Raw genomic sequence first — 21149 nt, 5'->3', positions numbered from 1 at the left:
AATAGAAAAAAAATGGAACAGTTAAATTTAAATAGTTTGGGAGAACTCCACACCTTGGGAGCATAGCATCAGCATTACTTCCCAAGCCTTGTGCACTTAGATATTGGTGGCATTGCTTTTGGGATTATCACTAGGGAAACCTGAGTTTACACCAGCCCAGTTGGCAAGCTTCAACATTTCTGCCAACACATTATCCTACATCACCAAAGCAGCAGCCAGACTGACAGCCAGCAGTTTCTAGAGTCATCCCACCCAGATATAAGTACCAGAGCAGTGGCATCTCTTTGGCATCAACACAGGACAGTAAAGGTCTAGGACTGAAAACCACTGGTTTTTAGTGCCTATTCAAGTGGCTTGGTACCAGCACTGGTGTCACCATCTCCCTTTCTGCCCCATGAAAGGACATGATAGTGCTCAGGCACAGAACTGCCTTATCCTCTTTCCTGTCCCAGTCGGGCCACCTTCAGTCTGCCCATCCCCTCCATCCCCACACAGTCTAATAGAGAATCATAAAATGGTTTGGATTTGAAGGAACCTTAAAAATCCCCCCTGCCAATGGATGAGACACCACCAGCTTTGTATCCACAATGCTGAGCCCCAGGGAACACCACTGGTGACCAGCCACCAGCTGGATGCAGCACACCCACCCCCTTCTCTGGGTCTGATGACCCAGCCTGTTTTTTCACCCAGAAAACAGTGCACCCAGTTTGCTCCAGCATGTTGTGACACAGCATCCAAGGATTTACTGAAGTCCAGATGGGCACCATCCACCTTTCCCTCATCCACTGAGTGGGTCAGCTTGCCACAGATAGAGAAGTTTGGTCAATCACAAGACAGGTCTTGTGAAAGAGCTGTCTTTCACAAACACATGCTGGCTGGGCCTGATTGTCCTGTATGTGCTGTGGGACAGTGCTCAGTATCATACACTCCATGACCCTCCCTGGCAACAAGGCCAGACTGCCAGAGCCTCCTTGCAGCCCTTTTTGCAGGTGGGCATCACATCTGCTACCCTCCAGCCAACTGGGGCCTTTCCAGTTAACCAGGACAGCTGCTAAATAATTAGAAGTGGCTTGACAAGCTATTTCAGCAACTCCATCAGTACCCCTCAGAGGTAGATTACTGCTAATTTGTCATGGCTGACATTGTTAAAACATGATCTCTCGATGTTGCAAATTGGAATTTCTTATTCTCATAGAGTTTGTTGGGCTTTTTTAAAAAGTCTTAAGTACTTGAAATAACTACAAGTTACTATTTACTATCCAGAACCCCATTAGAGATATGTAACATCAGAGATGAGGTTCTGGGTGACTAAATTTATATGTTTTACACCTCAAATAGCAACACAATACTTAGGTGACTGGGGGATATCAGCACTGCTGGAGCTTTAATCGGGTATGATTAAACTGCAGCTGCTTTTCCTGCACATGAACTCAAGGAATTTTCAGTTGTGCTGGTTGCATCTGCTTAGAACTGACATTGCTAGCCACTAGCTTCTGGTCTAGGTTACTATCTAGATTAGGTACCTGCCTACTTTACCTTAAGAGATAAATCTCACCTTGAACTCTCAAAGTCAGTCTAAGCTTAAGTACATAAATGCATGCCAGCTTGTTACTTAGAAGTAGTTGTCTTAATTCAGAGGGCTATTTAGAATATTTAATGCTCAAAAAAATACAGGTTAAATGTAGACAACAAATTTTTGAGTTCATTTAGAGAAACAGTTTTAGCTTCAAGAACAGCGTAACATTTTCACTTGGCTTCATGCTGCCTCATTTTAAACTGCCAGTGGGTTGAGATGCACCCCCTACAGGAGCAGTGCAAATTAGGACAGTAAGGACACAAATCTCTTTCAGAATCAAACCATTTGGTACCATAAAGCATGAAGAGAGTGAAGGATAGAATTGCCAGATCATCACTACAAACAATTTAAGCGAACTTTTATTGAAGCGTTAAGTTGTGGTACAGATATTTTTAAATGATCAAAGTCTAACACCACAGAAATTATAAACACCATACTCCCCCCATCCTGATCACCCAGATAGTTCAATAACCCATTCAACAGCTTTCATTTTCATAGACGAGGCTTATGCTTCTTTTTGTAAGAGGCATTCTCTTTCAGTATTACTTGAAAAGGGATCTTCAGTCTACTTAAACAACCTCAAGCCAAAAAAAGTCAGAACAATTGGGACAATGCAAGAACACAAAAAACCCCCATTGAAATATTGGTCCTCAATATTAACACCAAAAAGCATTAGTGCCATTTACAGCATGTAATTGATAACATTGGTAAAGAACATCAATAATATGCTTTTTAAAAAAAATCAAAATGTTCCAACCACTTGATTTCTAACCAAGCAGATTTTAGTTTAGAAGCACTGAAAAAGTGCTTCATTTATAAATACAGAAGGAACAAAAGAACCATTGCATCAAACCAGAAAAGAGTCAAAACACTGCAAGGACAAGAGGGGAAAAATAATCTCAATTTTGTTGTTAACATGCTGGTCTCACAGCTGTTAAAATACCAGTATTTGCAAACAAACATAGCTGAAAGTGTGCCAGCTTTTCAAAGCCTGCATTTTAGTCAATACTCATTAAAGTGACTTTGAATTACACACTTATTCGTGCTCCATGAATATCATTCTATTTCACTTCTGTCCAGGTGTCCCAGACGGTTCTTGTTCTATACCTTCACTTAATGCCCTCAAGTCACAGAGAGAGGAACCACCTTAGCAATTAGGAGGAAAAAACAGATGAAGTCACAACAATCAAGTACAACATAAGTCACATGCACAACAATGTCACAGGACTGTCACAAGACAGAGGCATTAGCTTTGCTTGGAACAACAAAATGAAGTGACACTGGACCAGTTTAGAAGCACTCTTTACAGTCCCAAGTGGCAGGTCACAGGTTTTACTGAGAATAATCCAAACCAATCAACGCACCCAGACTGGCAAATTCCACTCCTCCACCAGCCCTACCTGCCAGGGCTCAGGAGCACCAGCTTCCTGCTCTGGCATAACAGGTGATCAGGACAGAAAATGCCTGCTGCCAATATCAACTTGCACTTTGCAAAGCTGTCACACAATGATGCCAAAGCACTTGAAGCCTGGCTCAGCTCTTCCCCTGTCAAGTCTTGGACCTTCATCAAATTCTGCCATTGCGTAGCGGTGTGACAGCTCGGGGATGTGGACAGACAAATGACCATTAAGGTGAGACAATTTAGCCTGCACTAGTACCGATACCCAAGTTACTAAAGGTGAAAGACCAATGTGTTAGCCCAGTTCTACAGGAGAGCTGAGCAAATTCCTAGAAGCTTTATCAGAGCATGAAAAGTCAGTCTGATTTAAAAATAAATCAACCACCACCTGTAGTAGCAAAACAATTTGTAACTGTTTTAAGAAGTTTTTTCAAACATGAAAATGTTAATTAGGAATCAGTTTCATTAGAAATCACAGAAGTTCATCAAAAACGGTTTTAGACTGCAATCACAACATAGAATTAAAAAAAAAAGTGACAATTTAACAGAGAACTGTCCCCAGTTAGTAGGTTGAGGCTGAAGTCTAATGAGGACGAAAGCCTTGTCTGTGGGGAATTTTTGGTGATACTTGGAGAAAAACTATACTGTGTGTAATTCTACCTGAATCATTTTTACAAGTGTTGTAAAGTTCCATACAGTAAGATTTTTCTACATGCACTTCAATTTCACAGCAAGAGTGGCATAGAGTACCTAAACACAGAAGAGAGCATTCATGCAAGATATCTAACTCCTTGATATAATAATGCATACAATTCAAAATGGTTATACTATGATTACACCTAGGGCTTTCCACAACTACAAGGTGGTGGGAGTGGAAAGCATGGCCCCCTGAATCATTAACTAGAAAGCAACCACCACCTTTTATATGGGATTTCTTTTTGCGCTTTTTCTTCATTCTTAATCAACTGTGCTGTTGCTGGCGATTTTTTGTGAAACTGGTAAAAACAAAATTATAATCACTGAATTGGGCAATCTGGTGATCAAGACGTTTAAACCCCTCAATCTTCTGGGCAGAGGAAAACACTGTGCGACATTTAGAGCTCTAGAAAACAAAACAATAAGGGGGAAGTTACTTTTAAAGCTGTCATTTAGAGATGGATTAGCACACTGCATTTCATACATGGTTCTTATCAACATGTTTTAAAACTCTTCCTGACAATGGTGCAGAAAGCTTCATTCCCAAGCAGTGATTCTGCTCCCTACATATGGTACTGCTGTTCTGTGAACAGTTATGGGGGGTGGAGCACCTCTCCTATGCACACAGGCTGAGAGAATTGGGGTTGTTCAGCCTGGGGAAGAGAAGGCTCTGGGGAGACCTTACACCACCTTCCAGTACCTAAAAGAGGCTGCAAGAGAGCTAGAGAGGACTTTTTGCCAGAGCACCTAGTGACAGAACAAGTGGCAAAAGATTTAAACTGAAAGAGGGTGGGTTTAGATTAGATATTGGGAAAAAAAAATCTTCATTGTGAGGGTGGTGAGACACTGGAACAGGTTGCCCAGAGAAGCTGAGGATGCCCCATCCCTGGCAGTGTTCAAGGCCAGGCTGGATGGGGCTTTTCCTATTCCTATTCCACCTGGTCTAGTGGAAAGTGTCCCTGCCCATGGCAGGGGGTTGGAAGTACACAATCTTTAAGGTCCTTTCCAACCCAAATAATTTTGTGGTTCTCTGAGTAGCTGAGAGCAACGCTATTAACAGCAGGTGTTCTCCAACTGACAGTGGCAGGCAAACCCAGAGAAATGCCAAGGAAAGAAATTATGCTTATACAGATCTACATAAGAAGTCATTAGAATTCTGGGACTGGGATGTTGCATCTTACTGTTTCTGAAGTTTGCTGAAGATCAGATTTAGTACACGTCATAGCAAGACTGAAGAGTATTTTAACTTTCCAAAGAAACTATCAGTCAAATATAGAAGGAAACTGGAAACTGTTAATATCCAGTAAAAATCTCTAGCCTTGCTTCATTTTTGTCTTTATGAATTTCATCAGCTGATAAGCTAATGCAAGAAAACTCACCTGATTAACAAAGAGAGTTGTCACAAATTTTCCTGGCTTGAAAACCTCTACAACTTTTCTAATCAGGTCATCGTAAGAGGTCTGACTTATATTTGTTTCAAAACTAACATAAGAAAACTCTGGTTCTGGAGTGATGTGAATAGTCCAGTAAGTTCCCTGAAAAAAAAAATAAGGTATTATTACCACCAAATATTTATTTCTTTTTATTTACCCATGCTAATTATTAATAGGTGTAAAACTTACATCCGATTTCATCCCATTCATTGAATACCCACAAGGATTGAACATTGTAGCATCAATAACAGAACCTGGTATCAGGTCACGAATTCCACTCATCTGAAACAAAGTTAAACAACTCCGTTTATCATGCATCCTTACACTTGTTTAGAGTTACCTCAAAGGCAGAATGAACATCTATTTAGCAATAAGGACACCAGAATTCTCCCAAGAACAGGTGAGTCTGATTACATGTACCACTGTAGATGACTTTTGTTTGCATCCTGTCACTACATCAATGGCAGTGACAAGCTGCAAGCAAGCTATCACACTGCCTCTTACAGAGCCCAGCTGCATCCATCCAGGACAAGGAAACAGCTTAGAACTCCAAAACGTATTTGCTCTTGCTGCTGAAATGGAAAATGGAGCTTCTCTTCAACCACTATTCACAAAGCGAAGGCCGTTTACATTTACTCCAGAGTAAGGATATACTAGTTTATACCCTAGGAAGAAGTGCAATCCCAAGCATTTTGATTTACCACACAGTACCTGAGCTACAGCCAAATCTCAATAGCAAATACAGTGTGAGAATCAAAGCCTAAGATGGAAAACAAGATGAAGTCAGTGTACTTGTCAGGAAAACTTGTTCATGTCACATGACTTCCCCACCTGGGTAAAGGAGGCAAACCCATTTAGTTATGCTTAGACCCCAAGTCTGCCCTTCCCCTCATCCAAATGGCTCCCTGATTTAACCCTGATTTAGATACCTACTTAAGCTCTGCATTCCTTATCTCCAGTCTAAGCCTTACTCTTCATAATCTCCATCCTTGAAAGTTACTCAAATTGTGGTTTTATTCCTACTCCTGCATTCTTCAGAGCAAAAGCTTCCCATCACCCAAAGCACTGCATATTGCTGTTTTCACTAAAGGAAGGGCATTGAAAACATGTTTTATTCCCCAAAATACTCTTGGGTTAAATCCATTTTCCTCCCAAAGTATTAACCTGGCACTTTCTATGGCATCTCTCCTACCACAAAATAAACCTTGTATTAAAAGCTAAGTGAATGAAGCATTTTGTTGCCCAACTGCCACCACTCCCCAAAATGCTCAGTTTTCAAGCAAACATACACGAGTGACATCATTTGCAGTAACACCATCTTTCATGTAGAACTGGTCCATAACTACTGGGTCAAGCTCACTCATCAGAATTTCCAGTGTCTGATCAGGCTGATTGGATATCCGACTCTCTGGGAAATCCAGGGTGTACAGGTACCTAGATAAAGCACAAATCAAGTATGTAACACATATTGTCAGCACCAAGTTCCACTGTAAAGACTACAAACTCTTCACATACATACCAGCAATCAGAGTTCATACGCCCCATGCAATAAGCTGCTCCATCTAGACAAGACAAAAAACCCCCAGTCAATGTACCACAGCTGAACATTTATGTAAAATATTCTATTCATTTCTTATTTGAAGACAGGGGCCTTTCACAGAATCCCATGAAGTTCACTGATGCAGTCAGCAGCTGTACCAAACAGGCATTTAACTTCAGGAATGCCAAGTTAATAATTAGAAAAGTAAGCTTCCTCAGAAGTGGGTCTGGACACCCCAGCTAACAGGCTGCTATCAGGAAATCAATATTACAGTTTAGCTATCACAGAGAGAAGCCCTGGTACTCTTGAAGCCTCTATTAAATGCATTTATGATTATAATTTATTTTCAAGTAACTCAGGTAAGTACCACAGCTTCCATGTTCCTTCAAAAACATGCCACTTTTAAAATTTAAGATTCTTCCTGTAGTTCTAAACTGCATTAAATGCTTAAATTCAGGTTTTAGCATAGTAACTTCTTCACATTTCATAACACTTCACACATTTCACATAGTAATGTGTGAAAAGCCCACATTTTTCTTCAGTGCATTACTTACTTTAAATTACTATCCCAGCTTTTTAATAGGGCTTTCAGAATTCTGCAGAGTGATTGGAAGTCTGAAGATGACGCCGGTTTAGACTAGGTGTTAAATATCAAGCTTAGTATAATACAAATTTTAATCTTGGCAAGCTAGTATCAGAAATCCAAAAAATAAGTACTTATAGCTTTTGACTTTCATGCAAGAACTGCTGAATTCCTGGCCTGGCAGCCTGTACCTATTGTACTGCTCATCACTTCTCACATAACATCAACCCTCCACCCAACTTTGCTGAAGTTGCATCAACTTACTTGGGAAGATTTCATTAAGAAACTCTACTTCTTCCTGGAAATTCCTATGTGGGTACTCCTGGTGGGAAGGCTTCATGAAATTCTTACGTGAATAAAAGAAGCTCTGAAAAAATAAGAGTGTATCTTAGGTACTGAGTATTACCCATCCACCTTGAATCTAAGAATCTAGAAAAATGCAAGCATTTACCATGAACTTTCACAGGACCTAAGTTTTCCTTATCAAAACACTGCTACTGTATTCACATTTCAGAAGCACAGAGTTATTCCTGAATTTCTAAGCTTCAGGAGACCACTGACGTGCCAACTTGTTTTCCACTAGACAACGTGGGCACAGTAACTCTTAAGTAACTCAGCTCAATGGCATTTGTTAGTTAGCACCCACTAAGACAAATAAAAGGGCATTTAATGAAAAGAGTGAATTTGAGATAGCGGCAAAAAAGCTTTTTGTACATTCTAAGGAAGATTTTTGCCACCTTACCTGAATTGAGTCAAACCCACTGTACTCCCTAGCAAGCTCCAACAGGGGAACCAGTGCTTGCAGTAAGAGGGTGGTACCACACGTCTTCAAAATGAAACGTCTCTTGGAGACAAACATGCTACTCTCACTGTAAAAGAGGTGTGAAGAAGATATTCAGTGCTCTACATAAAACAATCCAGCAGGGAGTTCTTAGGTCTTGGTCCTTATCCCAGTCAAATGCATTACTTTAAGTGAACACTCAGCAAACAGCACAAACATACTGAGCAAATAGATCAAATCAACAGAACACAGCTAACATTTGAGAGCTGTTATAATTTCCCAAAACAAACACCTGCTCCAAGCATGATATTACAGAGCTGTCACACTACACGAAAAGGCACACACATTAGACACCTTCAAACTACCTGAGAAATACAAATATGCTGTGAAGTGGGTACACAGGCACAGCTGCATTATATGGCTCATAAGATACAGAAATTAACAATATATAAACTAAGTCAGGTACTTAACTACAGCCCAGCTGAACTGGAGATAGGCATTGAAACCACATCCAGGACATTTAAACATGCTTAACAAGTATCTTTTCATCAGGTACTGAACAATGGGAGTAAAAATTAGTTCAAATAACTCCTTTTGGAATGCTGTTTACAAATTCAAAATCAAGGTTAAATTTCATCCAGGATGCAGTGCAACTAGTTACTTTCCAGAATTTTGTTTTAAATATACGAAGCTTGAAGAAACAAGACTTGAACACAGTTTCTTTGACTAGCTTGCTCTTAGCACGACCTTGCCCTCAAGGCAGTCTTTTAGAGTACAAGAACTTCAGTATTTGTAATCTGAAGTAAACCAGAGAATGTCAAATGTGTCTGTAAAGTTCATGTACAAAAAGCAAGGAAGTATTCTGCAAGATTAAAAACACATGGCAAAAGTAGTGTCCTTACAACTAACTGCAGCACACACAACAAAAATTCCAGGGTTCCAGGAAAGCTACAGTTTTACAGATACCCTTATGTCAGCTGCAAGAGCTGTTCCACTTGATTGTATTATGTGCAGTTAAGGCTGATCTACCAATAAGGTTTTTTTGCTGATCTATAAGTGACATCTCTAGCCTATTCTGCTGAAGTAATACTGAAATTCTGTATTTGGGACACTTATTTACCCACAGACAAAATTAAGTGATGCCATCACAGCTCTGTCCATCCTTTTGGTTAAAGGATATGAAAAGATTGGCACCTCTGAGCAGGAGATCCCTGCAAGTTGCAGCCATCAACCTGCCATTAACCCAAGATTGGATTCTCAGCCAAGCAAATCACATACGACAGCTCTCACTTTTTCCCCTCCTAGGGACTAGAAGAATGAGCCAGAGCCTTACCTGAGTACATAAGCTTCCTGCTTGTCAGTTTTTGTCACACTTATGATCAAACAATGCACATTCTCCAGAAGTTTGTCCCACTCAATCCTGTGAAGAAATGACAGAAGAGCACAAACAACAGGTTAGACAAACCAAAGCTTGCTGGAGCCCTGGGTAAAAAGCCCAAACAAGGCCCGAGTCCTGAGTTACTGGATCCAAGAGCACAAAATGGGAAGAGTTTTCATACAGGGACTGACTCTCCCAACACAGTAATACTCCATTCTTTACTCTTCATGGCTCAGTAGTCCTCAAAATTCATTATCATGATCTGCTGCATGTGGAACTTCAAGCTTCTAACCAGGTGAGCCAGGATAACCTTAAATCCTGCATCCCACATGCTGGCAACTTAAGGTATGCTTCAGGTTGAACCTCCATGCACTTCTACCACAGTAGTCATTGGCAACTACTACAGTAATAAACCAGTAAGTTATCATTAAGATGTTTTAATTGACCAGTTTAGAGTCAAGATCATAATATAACTGAAAAGCCAGAAACGAATAGATTTCAATGGCCTGAATTCCTCTTTGGGCAACGAGGATCACAGAATTCCTTCATACAGTGCAAACTGTAGCTACAGTACCAGAACTCGGTATGGTGGCAGAAGTTGAATATTTCAATTCTTTACTAATATTACTCATTCTACAAAGAGTCTGAAAAAAAAAAAGTCAACAAAAACCAAGGGCTCAGATTAAGCCAAAAGGCTTTTAAGTACTCAAAGAGAAATTAAGGACTTGCAAAAAAAACCTACTTTGGTTGCCACTTCAGTCTTGTGTCTACACCAGATTAGTAGAATTCAATGTAGTCAATTTTACTATAAATAAGACAGGAACAGATACAGCTTCCTGACGTCACAAAGTTACAAGACTGCCAGCTGTCCTACTTCTCCCTGCCCACAGCATATTCCACCTGCAGGTTTGTGCTGGCTCTTGTCCTCAGAGATGTCATGATCCAAGAGATTTACTAACCCAGCATAAAACTAAGCTGATCACCAGTAGAGCTGGAATAACTGCAGGAGCTAGGAGCACCAAAAAATCACTAGTTTTTCATCACCAAGCAAGCTCAGCTTGCCCATATAAAACTGTCAGCCTAATCCTTCTTCAGGAGGCAGACCTCTCACCCTTTACTGGCACTGCAAAAGCCCCGTCTGTGGCTGTATGCCAGGACAGAGCACTCACTGTTAATTCCATCAACACACTTTCTCCTGCAGCCACCAGTCTTTCCCCTTAGAAAACTGGTCAGTTCATGCAGTTGAAGTTTTAGATTCTGTTATATGTATAATTAAATCAGCCACATATTCTTTAGCCTTTCTGAACAGTCAGCAAATAAATGCCTTAACTTCTCCCTCAACAAATTCATTAATTCAGGAGAATGCCTTTTGAAACTGAATTCTGTACTTTTAGTAATACTTGAGGACTTTCCCATTTGAAGTACACCAGACTAGTAATATTTATATATATGATTCACCCAGAACACATGTTAAGAAAATCCTATCCATTTAAAAAACACTCAATCAATGCACATCTGATTAATTTAGAAATTCTGTGATAGAACTGGATACTTAAAATCAAAGTGAGGTTTACCCCAGTTAGTGACCCTTGATGAAATGCTTTTTTGCAAACACAGACATGACAGCACAGACACTCAAATCTCCACATCAAATTAAAAAGGTTATTTTGAGTGCTCAGCTCAAGTCCCACATATTTACTCAGCTCTATACTTATGTCATTGACTGGAGTTAGCTCTGTTCCTAAAACTCAAGTGCACATGAAAATTCAAGTGACTGCTCACCTTAAAAAGGCTGGTAAATTCAAAGAGTGAAATAGATACAATATAAACTATCTTTAAATTCTCCTAGAAAATCATACTATTTTGCTAGTAAAAATACTAGAGGATTTCATTTTCTCTGGCTACAGCACACCAGCCTAAGTTTGCCAGCCACTCTCCCAGAAAATTGAACTAGATAATATATTAGATTGCTCAAACCATTCCAGCATCCCTACCGACATCTTCTATGCCATTAAATAAACACCCAGAGCCTGGCATTGCATTTGGGAAAGGTGAGGAAGAGTTCCATGATGCTGAGCTGTACTAACCCCATTTGTACATTACTACAAATCTGATTTTGTACTTGTCCAAGTATTAATGGGCATGTAACTATCTTAGGCTTTGCAAGAGCATACTTCTCAGCCTCCACAAGCTTCTTACCCGGTCAGACAGTCAAAACCTCAGCCTTATGCAGGCAGGTGACACTTATTCCTCAAGTATCACTGTAGTGCAGCTCTGTGCAGGCATTTCAGGGAAATGTCCATGCTCCAGACACATATTAGGAGAGGAAGATGTAACAAGTTTGGTAGTTCAGTGAGGGGTCAGTGTAGCACTAACAGTGCACTACTGTGTGTAAAGTGCAAAGCCCATGATGCAAAGGAAGTCCTGTTATGCTTGTTGGTACTACAGTTGGTATTTAGGTACCATGGCTGAAATCTGCAGTTGCACAAGACCTCTGCATATCACAGCTTTGCTCAAGTCCTCACTATTGTACTACAGAAACCCTGGCTAAGCAAACACTAAATGTTGTGTTCAGCCTTTACAGAAATAAGGGGTCAGGTCATAATTTGATCTGTCTGGAGCAGCACTAAGGAAAATCCCTACAGCTTTAGAAACAGACAGGATGCTAGGCTTGCTCTAGAAGCATACACAGACTAACAAAGGGTTGCAGCACCCAGGATGAGACTTGGGAGAAGTTCTGCAGGGAAACTGGCCTGTATCTATCTGCATTTTAAAGCTAAGTACAGAAAACTAAAGAAAGGCTGGATTTGATCCAACATAATCTATTTAAACAAGATGACCTTAGTATTTGGCATGTTCTATTGTTTAAAGCACAGCTAAGAAAGAACATCTGGGACTACTTTGCCCCAAGCAGATTAAGTTCACTACAAGTCTAACTCTTGTATTTCTTCCCTCCTTTTTTTTGGATCCATATAATTGTTACTAGTTGAGACAATATCTACCCACACTTGAATGAAGAAACAAAATCAGCCTTAAAAGTAGTATTTCAATGGTTATCACTACATACTACATCTATTGCAGCTATTCAATAGTAAGTAAAATCCACTGAGTTAGTAATTTAAGTATTTGAGAACACTACTAATTTCATAGCTGAGTTAAGTTTTAACTTGGAAGAAAAGCCTGTAACTGAAAAAGGGCACCCAAGCAAGTCTGATTCTCACTGAAGTACCATCATGGACTTCTGCTCTTCAAAATTCCCCCTTCAATGATCAATGTGCAAGGCATTACTGTTTCCTAAATTATTTCCCATAGCCAGACATCAAAACAACACCAGCTTGGAAACTGCTTTCCTATACTCAAGCATAGTGGAACATGACCTCTATGAGAGTTATTGGCAGCTCTCTCTGTAAGCAAGTTCTGCAGCAGACCTGCAGACACTGACTTGAGATTGACTTCTCACTTGTGTGGACTCATTGACCACTTCGTTCCAAAGCTGTAAGATCCCCTCTCCAATATTCAAATAAATGCTACTTATCCAGTGTCAAATTAGTTTCTTGACTGGGCAAGCATGATGCATCTTTAATGACTGCACCTTCTCAGACAACAGCAAATGAAAATGAAATACATCTACTCAAGGGTGAAGAGCTGTCCTTGCTTGAATAGTAAAAAGCTATTTGTTTTAGAGCTGACTAGCAGAACACCCCCCCCCAAAAAAAAATCAAGCTTAACAATTTACTCCTATACCTGCGTTGTAATATTTAGTGCCTTATCAACAGATTTGTTACCAGAGTACAAATAAGCTCCAGTCAAACTGCCAACCAGGTGTGTGTAGGAAAAAGCTATTATTATAGTAGAGGTAGAATAGTAGAATAGTATAATAGAAGTAGCTTAATTGTAGGAAGTATGCTTCATGAATAGTCAATAGTTCCTCTCAACTAAGTTCCAAAACATCGTATCTGCTCCTTTGTTTCAGAAGGAAGTTTTCCTTGAGAGATAAAACCATGCTTTTGCACACAAGTTATTGGCCTCTTCTGAGCCTTTACCTTCAGGGGTAAAACACATTCTTTAACAGGAGTCAAGCATACCAAGCACAATACTGCTGTTTCAGGCCAACTGGGAAGGTGCTAACAGCAATTTGAAGAGATTAAGAACTACATCAAGAACTCACTCCTATCAGCAACCAACAGCCTCCTCAAGCACACCACCCCACCACCAGGAACTTGCTGAGACAGCCTGACAGCACTGGGAAGAAAAACTTGCAGTAGGGTAGGAATTAGGAAATAAAGAATATGGAACTCTTAAAGACAGCTTAGCATAGCTTTTCATTAGAACAGAACAGCTGACAATTCTATAGTACCATAAGTAATAAGCCTTTTAATCTAGACTAGGTAAGACCTTGTTGTAATGTCAAGCATTCAACTGCAGAACAATCTTTTATCCCATACTTGTTACCTACTAAGTGTTTTTAGGAGCCACATAGGTATCAGTTACCTCATTAGCAGGCTACAGGTAAACAGGCAAATTCCTACCAACACCATGATCCAGACAGCCTAAAACTGTGTCTAAGCTGCCTACACAGACAAGACACATGAAGCTGGCTAAAGATCAGTGTCATCAGAGCTGGAACATTGCTTTCAAGCATCCTGAAACAGGTAGGAACAGTACAAACCGCACAAAAGTCATAAGCATTTAAAAGCACCTCTCAGCAGCTCGTGTACTTCTGTTCAGACAGCTGCATGTGAATTACTACCTCTTAGAAATGTAATTTAAAAATTGCTGTTTAAGATAGGATACCTTGAACCACAGCCTGAGTTTAGGCTAAGACCCTTGCAACGTGATAAGCTTACATAGGCATTATCTGTGGGGTGCACAAAAGTGTCACACCCTCTATATGCTCTGAGCACAGATATAGAGAATGTCCACATCTCCCTTATCCTAAACCTAAGAAGCCTTCCAGGGACATGCACTTCATCTTGAGAGACAAGCACCTGGGTGGAAAATTGCATCCACAGTGAAAGTGATTCTATGCAGCACTGCTCACAAAATCCTTCTTACCTAGAAAGTCCCAAGCCAACTACTTAGAGCATCACTCCCAAATGAAACCACGATAATTCAGCAATGGCACAAAGATGGCCACAGCTGAAGGCTGCATATTTCTCCTCTTGTAGGCCTTACACCACTATTGCAGTTACATGGAATGGGGACTCCATCCTTTACATCCAAAGACACTCAATGGGTATTCCCAAGTCTCTCATATCCAAGGACATTCAAAGTGCTTGAGAAAGCACAAGATCCAGCGGGGAGAGCAGGACTTCCAAGCAACACTGAGGGCAAATTCGAGCGTAATTTTCTCCAGAAAGAACACACTCTAAGGCAGCAAGTATCTACCAAAAGCCCCAAAAGTTCTCCTGGCTGAGCAAGCAACCATTAGGAAAGCCCTTTGAGGAATATACCAATAGCTGCTTATTTATTGTCTACAGAGTCTCACTCAGGACCCAGACCTTTGCCAGACAGTGACTACCCAAATGCTTCAGCACTTTAAGTGGTAAGGTAGGAAAATGTCAAAAAGTCTTCAGCATAAGTCTTCACTTCCTGCAAGCAGTATCAGAATCAGTAGAAGTGAGAATAAAAGGGCTTGTTTCCATCGTGTGAAACCATTCCTTAGGTACAATTCTGAGTTACAAGAAAACATTTTACCAGCAGTTTTGAACCAGATCTAAAATCTAATTGATTAATAGCCATTCTGGTTAAGGGGAAGACTGCACTCTTACATAAAGTTCTCCAGATAAACTTGCATCATCCATTAAAAAAGCTCCACAAGTACATGGGGACAGAAGTTCTTACCTTAGCATAGCCCTGCCTTCTTTCCAGAGTCCCTTCAGTTTTGTTCCAAAGCACTGCAGGAGTAGGAGCAGAGCAGGGCTCACAGCCCAGCTTCCTTGTACCTCCAGTGTTTGAGGAAACGGGCTGGTAGCACTGCCCAGGACTGGGGGCAGGAGCAGAGATGCAGCAGCACTGCAGCAGTGAGCTGACTCAGGCTACAGGGTGCAGCACACAGCAAGGATTTACAGGACTCCTATCAAATCCTTGAGTGTCAGTGCTTGGGAGCTTTCCTGTAGCACAGGATCAGAATGTCCTATCAGTGTCAGCCCATACTGCTCATTGCCGCAGTTTTCTCCAGCTTGTGTCTCCAAGTAATACAGACAAGTAGGAAGGTGATTAAAAGTCCATAAACAAGCTCAATTTCAGAGTGTTCCTCAGGCTTGAATGCTTGAGATATGAACTTTTAACACTGGCATCATTCATTTATGGTTTCAAACTTTTGTACGTTCAGGATCCTGAGATGGAAAATGCATAGCGGCACATCATCTGAAGGAACAAACAGCTTATTTTACTGTGGGGATAGTGAATGCACTACACAGTCACCATGGAAATCCAGGGCTTGCAGCAAGCTCATAATGTTTTCAGCAAACCCTGTTTTCCATACATAGTTTAAGGCTACTTTTTTTTAGGGAAAAATCATGCTTTACAAAGCATAGTGAGAACAAGCAATAAAATTAAAGCAAATTATTTTGAGACCACAAAAACATTAACTTCATTTCACTACTGGATATATAAGCAGGGTAGGCATGCTGAGATGCTTGCCAGTAACTATTTCAACCACAAGACCTTTCTGCATAATTCATTAACAAGTGAGCAAAAACACCCCAAAACTTAACAAAGTAAAGCTCAAGTTCCATACTTTTTAGCTAGGACCTTTACTGAAGGTATTAACTGACAAAGATCTTTTCTGAAACACATTACACATAATCCAAACTTTGATAAAGAAAGCAGGTTTGCCCATAGGAGGGAAAAAAAAATGTGGAAAAGTCTTAATTGCATCAGCTCAAGATATCCAGCAAAGACTTTAAAATATCTAATCCTAACAAGCACACACAACATGGAAATTTTTAGCTTTGAACACCAGCTTAGTCATTCAGCAGATGAATGGTTCACATTTCACTACTAAGCAGGTATTACAATACAAAAGGCAAGCTCAACTGGTTTGCAACTTGATTCTAATTTAGCTATTGTTCTACAGTTTCAGCTTTGATTTCAGGTTCTGTTCAACATAAACTAGCTCATTCAATCACCTTTATAGAATTAGCATAGCAGGATACATTGTATTCAGGACTTGCATTTGCAGCTATCAGCTGTAATAGGTCATTTAATTCTGACAGTTTTCCAAAAGAAAATGTTTGTACGTGGTCATTTCATGCTAGAAACACTTTCAGACATGTCACAGCTTCCTAGCAAAGAAAGCAAGCACCTTAGATTAACATGTTGCATTAAGAGCCAATTAACACAAAAGTCTTCAAAGCCTGCTCACAGCACTGACACTGCGTTAAAGACCACACGTTCTACAGTTAACAGTTTTTATCCACTCTATTAAAACTTTACAGCCTTATCTAAACCACACAAAGGAACTATCCCAGTACCCACTCTGCAATTACATTAAATGCTCTGGGTTCAGAAGTTAAGTTTGCAGTTTTGTGAACACGAGTCTCAGCTGAGAAATGGAACACCAGAGAGCACGAGTGCGTCAGTGAGGAAAGCATTCGCAGAATGCCATCTCTAAACTACATCGCCAAAGTAACACGAAGTCAAACGAGTACTTTTGGAATCTTTCACGTTATAAGTCAAACACTACAGGACTCCTTCAGCACCTAAGTAGCTCACATTATCTGCAAGTATTTCGTTCAGATAGGATTTTCCTTCCAGGATTGCCTGGACATTACCTGTACGAGCCGTCACTCTGTACCTGCTACACCACTAAGCCTCAAAGAGCTATAAAATCACATTTGATGATTTCCATGTTAAGTACATTACCCAGAAATATCTAAATAGCTTCACAAGTCAAAGTTACACAAGGAAATTACCTCAGAGGGAAAAATACTCTGCAGTGCTTCTGGTACAGCAGAAATTAAGCTTCCACTAACCATGTGCATTCAGACATGCACTCACATGGGCCATTCATTCTTTTAAAAAAAAGGCAGTTATCTGCCCACTGCCAATTCAGATCTGTGAATAGCTAATTCTACCAATATATACACGGGAAATTTCCTGAGAAATACCAAAACAAAGGAAAAGACAAATAGGATACATCACTGAAGGGAGATCATTAGCATACTCCAAACATTAAATACACTATGACAAGCTCTCTTGCTCAAACTCTGACAAGAGACCATTGGGTAGCAGCGATATGCACAGGCAGATCTGGATACACTTGAGAGCCAAATCCTCCAGCAACCATCCGAACCTGAATAGCTGAACAGCTGACCATACTGAAGGTGAGCTACTCACATGAGCATAACCTTCAGATTTGCCCTGTTTGCTTAGGACAAGCCTGCCTTTCCCAACTCTGTCAGCTGATCCCACCTACATACCATTTTTATTGTCACTGCAAGCTCGTTCATAGTTCTGCAGATTTTGCTTTGTACTTCAAGCTTGCAGCTCCCATTTTCTGACACTTCCAGAACACTATTTTTTGTGGCTCTACAGCTGGACCCTCACAGTCAGAAGTCTAAGTACTCCACAGAATCCGAGAATGGAAGGGGCCTTAAACATCACGTAGCTCCAGTGTTTCTACACTGTCCTCCTCCAAACCGCAGCACTGGCAATCTGCAGTACAGACGCCCCATGCCCAGCACGGCTCCAGAGCCGCCCCGTGTGCCGGCAGGTGGCCACGGGCTCCTGCGCTAACAAAGGCGGCGCGGGCACATTCCTGGGCGGCGGGCGGGGAGCGGCGGGAGCCGGTGCCGAACACGTGCGCCGGGAGCGGAGCGGCGCGGAGCGGGCCCCGGGCCTTCCTTCCCCCGCCGCGGGCGGCGCCGAGCGCGGCGCCAGCGCATTCCCCACATGCCCATTGGGTGACGGGCGCGGCCCGGCCCTCCGCGGCGTCCCGCTCCCATTGGCCTCGGCTCCTCAATGGGGGAGAGCGACGGGAGCGGCGGCGCGGCCCGGGAGCGCGGCCAGGACACTCACGTGTAAACCGCGGCTCCGGCCACACTTCTGCTGGGGGAGGAGGGGGCACTCCTTTCCCGGTGCCTCCCTCGCTCCGGTGTCCGCCGCACCGCTGGGAGACACGGGAAGGGTCCCCGGGTACCGCCTGCTTCCCTCGGCGAGAGCCGCTCTATGGACCTGTCCGGCTACGCAGTGCCGGAGGTCGCTGCCACACCGGCCATGTGAGAGGGAACCATCGACCCTCGCCCCGACAGCCACAGGGATCTCCCTTTCCAGCTTGCATTAACGGGGAGGGAGATTGCTGAGCCCCCGCTGTCCGCAGTACGGCACGGGCAGGTATTTCCCAAGCCTTCTCATCCCGAAACTGGCCGTAGGAGCGGGACTAGCCGCCGCAGAGCGGTGGGCGCCGCTGCCGTGCCCCGGCCGCCAGCAGCACTGCGACACCGCGCCCGCTCCCCCCGCGGCGCTCCCGGCCGGCGCGGCACACGCCCGGCGCTCCGCCACATGTTGCCAGCGGGAACCGCGCGGGGCTGCACGAGGTGGCGGCGCGGAATGGCTTCCGTCCCCGGCACCGCCACCTCCCGCCCGCCGGGACGAGGGGAGCCTCCCCGCCCGAGGGTCTCTGGAGGGCGGCGGAAGGTCACTCCCCGCGGGGAGATGCCGGGGCTGTCACCGGGAGGGCGGGAAGGCGGCCGGCAGCACGGGAGCCCAGCCCCCACCGACGGCCACCCCGGAACCTGCCTTCCCCCGGCGCGGCCGCCATCGCCCCCCAAAGCGCCGCCACACCCGGGCCATTCAGGGACCTTCCCGCCCCGCCGGCCGCCCCGCACGGGCAGCGCTGCCCCCCGCCGCCGCCTCTCCCCGCTCCGACCCCACCCCGCGCCGGCCGTTCGCGGACCTGGGTATGGTGCGGAGGTCGCCGGACCCCTTGCTCTGGTGCGGCTCCTGCTGCGCGGGCTGCTGCCGGGCGAACCACACCTCCAACAGCTTCTCGGTCCCTTCGAAGAAGTGTGCACCGCTCTCCTTCATGGTGAGACAACTCGGCAACCAACAACCACAGAAATTAAACGACAACCAAACTGCCGCCCCCGGCCGCCACCGTTCGCTGCTGCTGCTGCACGGGCCGCGCTGCTGCCGCCGCCGGGTCCCAGTCCGTCCCGGGCGGGTTTCACCTTCTGGGGGATTTTTGTAATATTAATTAAAAAAAAAAAAAAAAAGGAATAAGTAGAAGAAGGAAGGATATTTTTTTTAAACGGGCGAAAAACACCCGGAGTGCGCGGCGGCGGATGCGGCGTGAGCGTGTGTGAGCGGGTTACAGTCCGAGCGGGGGTGCGGGCGGGCGATGCGGTTCGGTTCCTTGTAGTCCGTGTGTTCCCCTGTTACAGAGAAGAGCGTTGAGCGAGCGCTAGCTAATGTCGCCGGCCATACTGTGTAAGCGAGGGGCCAGTGCGCACGCAGCCGCCTTTATACTCCCGCAGGTAGCCGCATCACGCCGGGCCGCGCTGCACATTGGGCGGCCAGCGCTCCGGCCCGCCCTTCCCCGCTTCCCATAGGGTGGCCACGACGCCCGTCGAGGCATATGCCGCTTCCTCTGGCCCCTCCCGCTGCAGCCCTCCCGCCCGCCGGCCCGCAGGGAGCGGGAGATGGAGCGCGGGCGGCGGCGGGCCGGGGCAGCGCTCGGGCCGCGGTGTGGCGGCCGCGCCGGGAGCGGACCGCGCCGCCCCGAACATGGGCGGGAAGCACAGGCTGTGGTCCGCAGGGAGCCGTGTCAGGGGAAGCAGGGCTGGACATGGCCTACAGACGGCGGGGAGCATCCCCCGAAACCGTTCGTGGCGGAGCGAGGGGCGAGCCCGAGAATTTCGGCTCTTCCGGGGCCGCGGCGGCAGCGCTGCGCCCGCGCCCGGCGCTCCTTCCCTCTGCGTCCGCCGTAAGGCGCTTCCCTCGCTCGTAAGAGGAGCTCAGCCGAGCGTTCAGGCGTAGTTCCCGTTCCTTTCGCCCCTTCCAGGAGCCCAGCGTGCGTGACCGAGAAATGGGGAGTCACTGGTACGCGGGTGTGTGGCACAAGGAGCGAGTGACCGGGCAGGGCATGTGCATCTGTGGGCGCACACTGGAGGGACCGCGGATCTGTGATAACCTGCGACTCTTTTTTTTTCTAATTTTAGAAGAAATTGTTGAGAACTACATAGATCTATGGTCGCCTAAAGCATTTTTTTTTAGCGATAGTGTAACACGTTATAAACTCAGTGTTGCAATACTCTGTAGTCTGAGGAAAGGCTCGCAACTGACCAAATGAAGAACAGAAAAGCCCTTCTTCCCCGATGAGCCTACGGTACTTGCACTGCTTGGGACAGGCAGCAGCAGATGGCTGGGGACGGATGAATGAGTCCCTACTAGGAGACAGTGAGACAGTATCGGACGGCGTAATAGGCAGTGGGCTCTGTCCACTAGCGGAGGAGTGAGTCACTGAGCCAGTGAGTCACTGCCAAGGCAGCTGGACGTGAATCATTCCCTAGGTAGCTGGTTGCCGCTGTACGCTCCCATGGCACAGCCTTAATATCTGGCAGACAACCGTGTTCTCCAGTGCTGGGGCTTCACTGGTTTTTATTAACTTAGTGTGAGTTGTGACAACTCTAAATAAAAAGGTTTTCCTTTCTCAGCCGTTTGTACCTCCACGCTGCCTCCTTCCTTGTGCCAGTACAAGCACTTGTATGGCTGTGTAGTGGACTGCATCAAGTTTAATGCTGACTACTTAGTTTTAAT

General features: G+C 44.2%; 1 protein-coding gene across 1 annotated transcript; it reads right to left on the bottom strand.

The window, feature by feature from the left end:
* Positions 1-1909: 1909 nt before the first annotated feature.
* AMD1 (adenosylmethionine decarboxylase 1) lies at positions 1910-19466 on the bottom strand. The gene is made up of 9 exons (XM_038132766.1): positions 19288-19466; positions 9342-9428; positions 7970-8096; positions 7492-7594; positions 6624-6666; positions 6394-6538; positions 5294-5386; positions 5051-5206; positions 1910-4077 (listed from the first exon to the last, which is right to left on the bottom strand). Exons 1-9 carry the CDS (start codon positions 19416-19418, stop codon positions 3937-3939), a joined length of 1026 nt encoding a protein of 341 aa, XP_037988694.1. The 5' UTR covers positions 19419-19466; the 3' UTR covers positions 1910-3936.
* Positions 19467-21149: the final 1683 nt, after the last annotated feature.

Source organism: Motacilla alba, chromosome 3, assembly GCF_015832195.1.
Source record: "Motacilla alba alba isolate MOTALB_02 chromosome 3, Motacilla_alba_V1.0_pri, whole genome shotgun sequence".
In the NCBI taxonomy this organism is placed as follows: Eukaryota; Metazoa; Chordata; class Aves; order Passeriformes; family Motacillidae; genus Motacilla; species Motacilla alba.
The sequence above is the reverse complement of the archived record's forward strand: the minus strand, read 5'-3'. Positions and strand labels throughout refer to the sequence as shown.